Raw genomic sequence first — 11,762 nt, 5'->3', positions numbered from 1 at the left:
GGGGTAATGATGAGGATTCTGGGATATTGGCTTGCCAAGGAAGAAACCAGCCCCTTGACAGTAGGAAATTCTAAGGACGCTGGGCTGTAGTGAGCTTGCCATTAGCATGAACGCAGGAGAGTGTGGCTTGTGGACTCATCACTCCAGACACAGAGTGTTGCTATATGAGGTTTTTACCTGTGAGTGAGGTGGTGCTGGGAAAATAAAATAAGTTAAAGTCTCCACACCCACATACTCCTGAGAAGAAGCAGGACTTCTGCTGGGGTAATCATGGTCTGAGAGCACAACAACCTCGAGGAAGCAAATGGCAAAAGAAAGGACAATGTCTGTGTTAGTGTTGCCTGGTGCCCTGGTGAAGCATAAGCAGGCGAGCCTGCATGACTATCCTCTAGGGGAGGAAGGGGAGCCTCTGGGAAGCTCATTCTCTAATAATCACCAGTCTCAGCTGAGAATCAAGCAAAACCCATTCTGAGCTCATAAAGAACATATTTACTACAAGGTCTGCCAAATACAGAAATGTGTTGACCTGAGGAGTGTTCCTCCCTAGGAAAGTAAGAATGGTAAGTTAGACTCAAGGTCAAATTAGTATAAAACACAAAAAGGAACAATATTTACAGGTTGAAGGAAAAATGGAAGTGTGTGTATGTGTGTGAGTAGTGACACACCTACATAAACAGAGCAAAGATGTTTTTTCAATGAAATGGCTAATATCCAAATGGATGGTAAAACATACCATTTGGATGTATAGCATCTGATGATATTCACTTAGCTCATATGGAGAACACGTCGATGAAAAGAAAAAAAGGAAATGAAAGTGTAAAGAAACGTGCAGAAAGTGAAATCGGAGGTCCCTATTTAAAGGCCGTGCTTGGGGGAATGTTTCAGAGAACCTAGGGTTCAGCCATCCAGCCTGCACCAGACCAGCCTGCTCCTGGCTTTCCCATGGCCCTCCTGCTGTCTCTCCTGGCGGCCCTGGCAGCCTTCAGCTGTTGCCCTGGGGGCTCTCTGGGCTGTAACCTGCGTCCAGACGACTTCCCATTGAGCAGGGAGAACTTCCAGCTTCTGGATCAAATGAGAACCTCTGCTTTCTTCTGTCAGGAGGACAGAAAAAACTTCAGATTCCCTGGGGAGATGTTGCAGGGCAGCCTGTCCCAGAAGGCCCAGGCCATGTCTGTCTTGAAGGAGATGCTATGGCAGACCTTCCTCCTGTTCTGCACAGAGCAGTCCTCTGCTGCCTGGAACCAGACCCTGCTGAAAGAGCTGCAAGCTGGACTCTATAGTCAGTGGGAAGAACTGAGAGGTTGCTTGGTGGAGGAGACTGGAGAGGAAGACTCGGCTCTGAGCGTGGAGCGCCCCACCCAGGCTGTGAAGAGATACTTCACAGGAATCCGTCTCTACCTGAAAGGGAAGAAATATAGTGACTGTGCCTGGAAGGTGGTGACAGTGGAAGTCATGAGATCCTTCTCATTACCGATCTGGCAAGAAAAACTCAGCCTGAAGGATGGAGACCTGGGCTCAGCTTGAAGTGACTCTCCTGGACTAAAGTGCCTCGTCACCCTTGCACATGTCTTAGGTCTTTTCAAAAGGCTCTGATTTCTGCTTTAGTTACAGAATTCACTGACTTTAATTAGGAAATGTTTTGTTCTGTAGTGTTAAGTATGATAGGTTTAAAAATTCAGCTCCAGGATCATCAGTTCTTAAGAGGGCACTACCCTGATATTTATTTATTTATTTATAGTATGATAGGTTTAAAAATTCAGCTCCAGGATCATCAGTTCTTAAGAGGGCACTACCCTGATATTTATTTATTTATTTGATTATTCATTTATTTATTCGCTTATCTACTTATTTATTTATTTATTCAATTCTTGTATCCTGTCCTATTTATATTTCATGCAATTATTTGTCTTTATTTGTATTAAAATTTAGAAAAACTGTTCACCTCAGATTAAAATTAATCCTTTTACTTATTAAATTCTTGTCCAAATAACTTCTTACATCTTATTCATTTTTAAAAGCTAATGCTCATTTTTCCTACACAAATCTATCTCAGAATAGATTTGCCAACCAAGTCCTATGCAAGAGTCCTACCACTTGTGAGAAAATGCCCGTCAACACGTGGGATTCAGCGAAATCGAGGGGAGTCCTGGACAATGTGGGAAATGGCCAGTCCTATGCCAGAGGTGTAAGTGATATATGTTCAGTCGGTAAGCCCTGGTGGATTGAATATCGGAGGGGCTATTTCCTAGAGCGAAGCCAGGAGGACAGGTGGAATTTATTGGCTGATCTGGGAGCAGATTCTCTCCCTCCTGTCCATCCCACGATCCCAGTCCTGCTTTACAGAACAACCCTTCAGCCCTCAACCTCTCACTGCCCGACCCACGGGTGCCACTGGCTCTCTCCTGCTTTCTAGCTTCAAGGATTCTATTGGGAGTGGAAAGCCCCGAGGAGAGAGCAAAGTGAAATGGGAGTGGAAATTTTTCTCAGCAAGTGTAATAAGCCTGAGTCTGCGTGTGTCCTCGGGAATATTTTTGGGATGTGAGGGAACGTCCTTGCTACTATGGTGAACTAGGTGCCCACAGTGGAACAGCTTCTTCCCAGTTTGCTGAGGTGGAAAACGCTTACACTGGCATGCGCCCCCTGCTGGCCATATGTGGTGGTGGGGTGGCAGTAAGAAGTGAGGTGCGGGGCGTCGTGGGGGCGGGGCTCCTGTGTAAGCACAAGGCCCATCAGTGGCTGGGGATTCACCTCCAACAGGGGCAGCAGGTCCTTTCTTGGTCAGATCTGGTCTAACACTGTCCTTCAGCTCATATCGTTACAAAAAGGAACAAGCCTGTAATTTCAGGCATGACATCTTTGGGGAATAGGCAGCTGTGGGGAGAGAAGGGACTTAAAATGCATTTTCTGCCTCCATCTGGCTACCAAGCGCTCCTGAGTAAACACCCTCATATGTCTGAGGGTGTAGCAGGGACACCTGGATGTGGAGTTTCACTGAGGATTGAATTGAAGGGAAACCGTATAGTCAGTGATGTTAAACGTTCCTTTAACAGGCAACTTGTTAGTTTGACGTTCATTCCTAGTAGCTGATCCTGTCTGACTGTTTAGCTGGACCATATGCTCCTCCTCCTCATGAATGGTGATATCAGCAGCCCTGTGGAGTATCCTCATAGAGAGCAGGGGTGCGGAGACATGTTCCAGAAACCGAGTATCGCCACCTCAATGGAGGCCCTTTCCTTGAAGTCAGTGGGCATCGGTGGCATCTGGGGGCCTTACTATGACCTAGAGATAGTGTGGGAGGGACTTGAGCAGGAATTCTATGTGAATGTGCTGTGGGGGGGGGGAGAGAGAGGAGAGAGGGAGAGAGAGGGAGAGAGCCCGGTCAGGTGGCAGGAAGAGGCCCACTTGGAGGGTTTCTTGCATCCTTGGCTCAGATATCCTAGTCTGCACTTTCGCTTACTTCTCTACAGACTGGACGGGGAGGGTGTGAGTAACATTTTAATTATCAGACATTTGCCCTTTTCTTTCTTTCTCCACTGGTCCTTCTGCTTGGAGCCATTTAGGAGCAGGGCAAGGCTTGGCCATTCCTGAGGTCCTTTGTGTCTCTTCTTGGCTTGTTCACCCATCTCAGGATGATGTTTTGTGGGCGGGCTGCTGTAGGGTGTGTGCGCATGTAGACACACACATAGCGGTGCAGACAGATGTGTATACCCATACAAGCTTGCACATGCTCCTATAATTTCATTCACCTTTTTAATTTGTAACATTGTTGTATTTAATGTGAAAAAATCTTCACTTTACTCTGAAAATCTCTGGAGCCACATCACATTTCCTATCATGGTTGATTGACTTTAAGTGTGTCAGAAGCACTGGAGCGCTGAGAGGCAGGCTGGCAGTGGCAGAGCTGGGGTGCGTGAGAATGGAGCCCCAGTTGTGCTGAGCTGACCACTGTCCTCACACAAGCCCACCTGGCTCTGGACTTAGCTGCCCAGGACACACAGTGTCAGAGGGGAGATGGACGGGGGCCTGTGAAGCTGGGGGAAGTGCTGTGCAGGGCGCTGTGCCTTTGTCCAGGGGGGCTGTGCCTTGTCCCCACCCTGATGATGCCTTGGGGTAGCAGCACACACCAGGGATGGCCCATCAAGACAGAAACAGTAAATCAGGGGGGCACAGACCCAGCGCCCACACGCCCAGACCCAACAAGCTGGTAAAGATCAGGAGCACAGGCCCTTTCTGGTGGTGCAGTGAGTTAAAGCGTAGCATAGGAAGCTAAAACCACTTCAGCATGAGTTCGATTCCTGCCCCAGAGGTGACCCACATGGCGTGGCAGACCTCTCCTGACCCGCCCGCTCCTCCCCTCAGCAGTGTACTTTGTCAGTAGGTGTGTTCTGCTCCCCACTTTGTTGGGTGAAGCCTCTCACCACCCCTGCACCTCTGGCCTGTACCCCAGTTCTGTATGCATAAATAAATCTTTTTAAAAAATAGGTGAATTAAAAAATAAAAAGATCAGGAGCTCACTGCACCTCGCTGGGCCCCCTTGAGCTCTTCCTCACCATGAGGAGCTGGCTCCTGTCTCACCAGCTCATTTGCTCAAGAAACAAGAGCATTGAGAACAGTGATGTGGTAAGAGGCAGCAGCATCTTGTGACATTGGATGGGAAGAAACTGGGCAGATTTCAGCAGACAGGACTCTTGCTAGCAGATGCAGCAGCACGGGTCAGTTGTATCATGACCGAGTCACAAGTAGTTTGGTTAAGGTCAAGCAAGGTGTACTGGTCTCTCGTTGTACAGAACATCTTGGTTGTTTTGTGGAGGGCCTCTGTCTGCTTACTTAGGAGGCTATCAGCCTCAGGCCAGGATCTACGACCTGGAAAGTCAGCTCTCACAGAGCACAACACAGCACACACCTAATTCCAATTTTTTGACACTGCTACTGGTCAAGCCACTGTTTCGCCCAATAGTCACCCTCAGGAAGAAAGGACTCGTGGGGATAGGGTGAGGAGTTGACGGCACCTCCATTTTCTGTATATGTCTGTGTGAGGGACAGTCCTGAGATGTCTCAGGACAGTGGGAGTTGGAGAGAAAGAACTTAGCATTTCTTATTCCAGAGTGTAATAGATTGTCCAGACAAACAAGCCCATCGGTTTCATGTATACACATGTCTGGAGACACTTCCTTTAAGGAACTGTTAAGGGGAAGGATGTCCTAAAAGAACTCTGCAGAGGCTTGTGGATTCCACCCACTACTCCAGTGATTGGAAAACTACAGCTCCGAACAGTACCAAGGAGAGAACTGTGAGGACCTACTGGCGGACCTAAGCAGGCATTCTGGGACTTTGGGGGATAAATAGTAGGCGGTTTTCCAACTGACACTCTGGAGAGATAACGGTCCTCTCTCTCTGGAGCAACTGCTCTCAGACGGTGTGACTGGGACTAGCAGCCTGAGTTTGGGACTGGAGCTCCAAGTTAGTTTGTATCCCTCTCTCTTTCCCTGGGTTGTTTCCTTTTCCTTTCCCCTTTTTGTAAATAAACCCATTACCCTGTCTGTGTGTAGAAAATTACATTTTGAGCGTGGGCGGGTAAGGCACCACAGACAGGCAGCCCAAGTCTACTCTGGGTTGCCCTGTAACAGAACTGGTTCATGAGGTTGTGGAGACTTCAAGCCCAGCATGTGCAGAGCGGGCCAGTGCCTGAGACCCAGGGAAATGGTGCAGTTTGAGTCCAGTGTGGTCTGCTGGTGAAGTATCTCTTCTTTCATTAAATCAGTCCTTTTCTATTGTGTCTTTAATTAATTGAATGAAACCCATCAATGTTAAGGAGACTAATAATTTAATTTATAATTTTATCTAAAAATTATCTTCACAGAAGCTTCTAGAAATTCTACCCAATATTTGAATATCATGGCCTACCAAATTTGACATATAGAATTATCACAATGGCTATCTGGAGAAAGGAGTTTTAGATTATCATCAACATTTTTGGTTCCTGTGAACAATGATAGTCTTAGAATGTGTTTAAACATTCAAGTGATGGAGTCAGAAGTTCTAGATTCCAAAGTGCTGTTGTGGCCTTGGGAAAGTTATTTCCTTATGCCTCTCCCTTTTTCTTTATAAAACTGGGGTTTGTGAAAGGACCTACATTTGCCATATTGTTAGCTGATAATGACTAAAGCAAGGTGCTTGAGAAATACCTGTTTTATAAATGCAATTGTATTCAGAAGATACTTAGAATAGGGCATAGTCCACAGAAAGTGCTCAATGACATTATCTGTTTAAAGACTGTCATTCAGCTTTGCAGCCCTGAAATCTTGATGATATTGAGATGATCCAAGTCTCTGGATGGATTCATTAATCATGTGAAGTACCCATTGGGAAAGAAGTATTTAGTGCTAAAAACAAATGAGCTATCAAACCATGATGGCATAAAGAGCTTGAATGTATGTTACTAAGTGAAACATTACTAAGTGAAAAAAGCAACCAGGCTATATATCATGTGAGTCCAACTATATGACATTATAGAAAAGGGCAAATCGGAAGATCATGAAATGATCATTGGTTGCAAAGGGCTCACGGAGAAAGGGATGAATTGGTGGATCACAATGTTTGTAGGGAAGGGAAAGCATTCAACATACTATAAAGGTGGATACATGGGCTACATATTTGTTAAAAGCCATGAAATGTACACTGTAAACAATGAACCCTAATGTAAACTATGGATTAATTAAAAAAAAAAAGTAGGTAAGGAAAGAGCCCAGATCTTTCACTGAAAAGGTTTGCTTCCTCCTGTTTTTGATATAAAAATGAAACATACTGCTTTAAATTTGACAAGTACTTTTTTTGTATAAGACAACTATGTTTGTAAAAATGTCAGGACTAGAGAAATGGTTATTTAACCATTTAAATAATCATCCTTGATGAGCAAGGATGTCATCAAGCCAGGCATCAGTGAGTCCATGAGAAGAGCTTCTCTCTCCCAGGATGCCCACTGAAATTATCTGGGAGCCCTTGACACGCCCATTTATTGAAAATATCTTCATTAAGTTCAGCTCTACACTTTATCTAAAATTGAAAATTTCCTGACAATAGTTTTCTTACACAAATTCTTTAAAAGGAAACAAGGAGGATCTGTGAACAACAACAAGAAATCAGCAGCCACTAATATAGGGATTTATAATATTTGAAACCTGAAAAAAAGGGAAGCCCAATTAACAGTGATGCCTACACCTTGAGAGTACACCCAGTCACTCAGAAGCTTTAAAGATAAGAAAGATAGAGAAAAAAAAAACTTTTAGATAAAATTAAAACCCTGGCCAAATGCAATTTGGGAAGAAGGAAGTGAAAGAGGTTCAGAGATAACAGAGAAGATTCCCAGCGAGCTGAAGCTTTATTTCCCACCTTCCCCTACAATTCACACACGTGCAGATTCGGTAACAGGGGCAGATTCGGTAACAACTGGCTCTGTGCAAAGCGGAGAAGCCCCCTCTGCACCCAAACCCTAAAGGAGGCATTTACTCAAGGCTCTCATCGCCCCGAGGTCAGTGCAACACCCAGTTCCCCACCGGGAGAGGAGCGCCGGCGAAGTCGGCGGCCTCGCAGCGGCACTGGTAGGTCCTTTACGGAGAGTTCGCGCGCCCCCTTCTGGCCGTTAAGTGAAGCGAGTCAGGTGCGCCTGTTTGAACGCCGGCCACTCAGGTCTGCTGAATCCCTGATTTAGGTGGCATCATCTGTTCTCTCAGGGTACAAGTAATACTTTGGGGTAATCTCTCATGGTCGTTAAAAACAGGGAATGTTCATGCTTTTGAGATATCGGAAAAGGATCGTATTTCAGTCACGCCAGAAGGACAGGGACGGCTTTGATTTTTTTCACTACAAAATAGGAGATAGCAGCATCCAGGAGACACAAGCCTGTGTTATCAGATTCTCTAGCGGGTCTTCAGTCTGTTCAACACAGAAGACTACAGTACTGCCTGGATTAAGGTCCTATGATCAAATTACTCTCTAGAATTGATCAGAGTCTGGAAAAACGAGAGAAAATAAACTGGAAAAACATGCTTTGTTCCTACTTGGGTATGTTGTCCAAAAGTAATTCCACCTTAATACAAACAATATAATATTAATAAAAACAAAAATACTTCCAAGAAATCAGCAGCTGTCTAAAGCAGAAAGTATACAGCTGTTGTTTTCAGGGAAGGTTCATGAATAAAGCATGCTTTCCCCCCATTTAATAAATTCCAAAGAAAGACCAGGAGAAAAGAATATTATTCCCACGACTCTCTCTAATCAGTTATATTGTTGGTCAAATCCAAGAAAGCAATCTGTATCAGTTATATCTAAAACCAAAATCAGAGCATTAGGTTTAAGACAATAATTAAGAAAAAATCAGAAAAGTAGTCCTAAATGAATAACCCTATGGTATTATATTTTCATTATTTTTGAAGGGTATTTGCTATACTTAGACTCTAGAATATGAAGTATAATTTGTAAATTTTCATATTTTGTTACAGACTTCCGTTAAGGTAATGCTAGCTGTTCAAATAGATAACATGAGAAAGTATTTTGAACATAACACAAGTTTATCTTCATGGAATACCTTGATGCCTTTTCCAGTTGACTCTCTCCCCTACACAGTGATTGAGGGGCCTAGGTACATTCTGTTTAGTGCCTTTGACATTGTCAATACATGACTTTAAAATGATTATTTTGCTTGCACTTATTTTACTCCGTAGTAAAAAGGAAAGGATGGTGGATCATGGAAACATGCCCCAAACTGCATATGTGACTTCCAGCCACAGGGTTTATTCACATGGCTACAGCTACTGTAAATACCCTGCCAAGGGGTAGAATTTGCTGTCAGTGGGAAGAAAATACACATTTGGTGAATAAGACCATTGTTCATTTTTATTTATTTCATACAAGGACTGGGGTACAGGCCAGAGCTGTGGAATGAGAGGATTCATCAGAGACAGATTAGGGAGCAGAACAGGCAGACTGACTGAAATACAGTGCAGAGGGGATCATTGGGCAGGCAGGAGAAGTCTGCTGGGCCATTTGGGTTGCTCCCTGGCTAGAGATTGAACTTGGTGAGGCAGTGGCTCCAGATAGATTGTGCTGTGTTTTAATGATTTGTGCCACCAGGAATGACCCATTTTTCTTTTTTTAAAGATTTATTTATTTGTGCATACAGAACTGGGGTACAGGCCAGAGGTGCAGGGGTGGTGAGAAGATTCACCAGAGACAGAGTGGGGAGCAGAACAGGCAAATCGATGAAGTACATTGCTGAGGGGATCAATGGGCAGGACAGGAGAGGTCTGCCACGCCATGTGGGTCAGCTCCCTAGCCAGGGAGCTTTGTGCTGCAGTGGCTGGAGATAGCTTTGTTTTGCTGTGCTTTAACCCACTGCACCACCAGGGAGGACCACCCCATTGTTCATTTTTAAAGAATGTGTTACTAATGCTGTTTTCAAAACAATCAGCTTTCTTCCTGTGTACATTTTACAAAAGAAAAAAAAATTTGTATTTGACAAATTAAATACAGGCAAAAAATATGATATGAGAGGTATGGGTGTTCACAACTTACTGACCTTGGCAATGTAATTCACATGGACTTCCAAGGGCAGAGATTAAACTTGAGTGGATGACTGGATTAAAAAGATGTGGTACATATACACAATGGAATATTACTCAGCAACCAAAAAAATGAAACACATGTCTTTTGCAACAACATGGATGGAGCTGAAGAAGATCATGCTTAGTGAAATAAGCCAGAAAGAAAAGGAAAAATACCAGATGTTTTCACTCATAGAAGGATTATAACAGACCAGGCGAGAAAAGAATAATAATAATGAACAGCTATATACCAGAGACATTTTACGGGGGTGGAGTGGGGAATGGGGTCAAAAACAGTGTGGGGGAGGAAAATGCACTGGACTATGGTGATGACACAGGGTGATTTGGTGATGGGAAGCCCATGGGGATTACAACTGAGATGATAAAATGCACAAAATGATGTAAAAATAAACTATTATAAAAAAATTGCTTTGACACTTCAGACTATGATATATTAACATCAATCCTGTTTCCTGAGCAAAGTAGGTGTGTAGAGAGAGGATATATGACAGGATGTACCAGCCCTCTCACTCCTACAGTGCTTCCACTTAAAAATAACCATTTAGGCCCTCCCTGGTGGCACAGGGGGCTGGTTAAAGCATGGCACTAAGAAACTAAAGCTATTTAAGCATGAGTTTAATCCCCGGCCCCAGAGGTGATCCACATGGCATGGCAGACTTCTCCTGATCCGCCTGCTGCTCCTTTCAGCAGTGTACTTCAAAGATATGCCTGTTCTGCTCTCCATTCTGTGTTTGGTGAATCCTCTCACTGCCCCTGCATCTCTGGCCTGTACCCCATCTCTGTATGCAGAAATAAACAAATCTTTAAAAAAATTTTTTTTTAAAAAAAAAATACACATTTAGGCAGCAACAGTAGTAGGTAGTACAAGGATTTCATACCCCAAAATCTGAGTGTACAGTTAACAATGTTGTGGGAAAGGTGAACACATGACCATGAGCACAGATAGTCACACTCAGAACCTCTGAAATTCTCTTGAAATTTCAATGAACAAAACAGAAAAACCTCCTTAAAGCTTCCATGAAGGATTGGACTTATTTTTTTTAATTAAAAGCTCAGATATTAGGGTCCTCCCTGGTAGTGCAGCAGGTTGAAGCGCAGCACTGAGAGGCTAAAGCCACTTCAGCATGAGTTCGATCCCTAGTCCTGGAGGTGACCCATATGGCGCTGCAGACCTCTCCTGACCCGCTGCTCCCCTCAGCAGTGTACTTCATCAGTGGGCCTGTTCTGCTCCCCACTCTGTCTCTGGTGAATCCTCTCACCACCCCTGCACCTCTGGCTTGTACACCAGTTCTGTGTGAATAAGTAAATCTTAAAAAAATAAGTTCAGATATTAAATATGGTAGACTTTGCAGGACATACAAGAACTGAAGTGGCCATTCAAATCTGCTGTTGTAGCATGAAAGCTAGAATATTTGGCACAGAGGTTATGTAAGGTACTTGAAGGTTCACCCTTGTCCCAGTAATTTAACAACCCACTTTCTTGACTAAATTTAAGCTTCACCGAGATTCATGTGGTAAATACCAATTCTGGCAATTTATGTTACATTTCCTTTAAATGCAAACATTGGATCATTTAGCTTCAAGGGAGCCCAGCCTCCAGCAGTCAGCTGTGTCAGCAAAAGCCAGACCACTCCCAGCCCCAGTTGTGAGCAGAGAGCTTGTCTCCTGCCTCCTGCCACCATCCAGGAGAATTTCATCGACCTTCATCCACCAGTTATGTGAGTGAGAACTGGGTAGTTCCTGGCTTCTAGCTGCCAGTGGCCAGAGCTGGGCCTTCCTCGTCACCCTGCAGCTACCAGCTCCAGAAACCCAGCCTTTAGCTGCCAGCGTCATGAATGATAAGGGTTGGCCTTGGGCCCCAGTTGCTAGCAGGAGAGTACAGCAGCATTGTCCACCAGCTTCATGAGCTAGAGCTGGGCCCCTCCCAGCCTCCAGGTCCCTGCTGCAGCAGTTGGTCTCCAGCAGAGAGCCTTGCCACTTCCGGTCTCCAGCCACCAGCTGCAGGAGACAGACGTGCAGATCAGTAACAAGACTATGAGAAGGTGTTCATGATTATCAGTGATTTGAAAAATTGCATTTAATAACAATACCACCGGCCCTCCCTAGTGGCAAAGTGGGTTAAAGCACAGCACTGAGAAGCTA

The 11,762-nt window shown here is 44.6% G+C and overlaps 1 protein-coding gene across 1 annotated transcript; it reads left to right on the top strand.

Annotated features, from left to right (window-relative positions):
• Positions 1–942: 942 nt before the first annotated feature.
• Positions 943–1,524, top strand: LOC101630651 (interferon omega-2-like). Its single transcript, XM_004677691.1, has one exon. The coding sequence runs from the start codon at positions 943–945 to the stop codon at positions 1,522–1,524; it is 582 nt and encodes a 193-aa protein (XP_004677748.1).
• The last annotated feature ends 10,238 nt before the right edge of the window (positions 1,525–11,762 follow it).

Source organism: Condylura cristata, unplaced genomic scaffold (genome assembly GCF_000260355.1).
Source record: "Condylura cristata isolate star-nosed mole 26May11 unplaced genomic scaffold, ConCri1.0 scaffold00006, whole genome shotgun sequence".
NCBI lineage: Eukaryota > Metazoa > Chordata > Mammalia > Eulipotyphla > Talpidae > Condylura > Condylura cristata.
The sequence above is the reverse complement of the archived record's forward strand: the minus strand, read 5'-3'. Positions and strand labels throughout refer to the sequence as shown.

Coding starts and splice junctions, on each gene's coding strand:
- LOC101630651 (XM_004677691.1), top strand. CDS start 943: ATGGCCCTCCTGCTGTCTCTCCTGGCGGCCCTGGCAGCCTTCAGCTGT.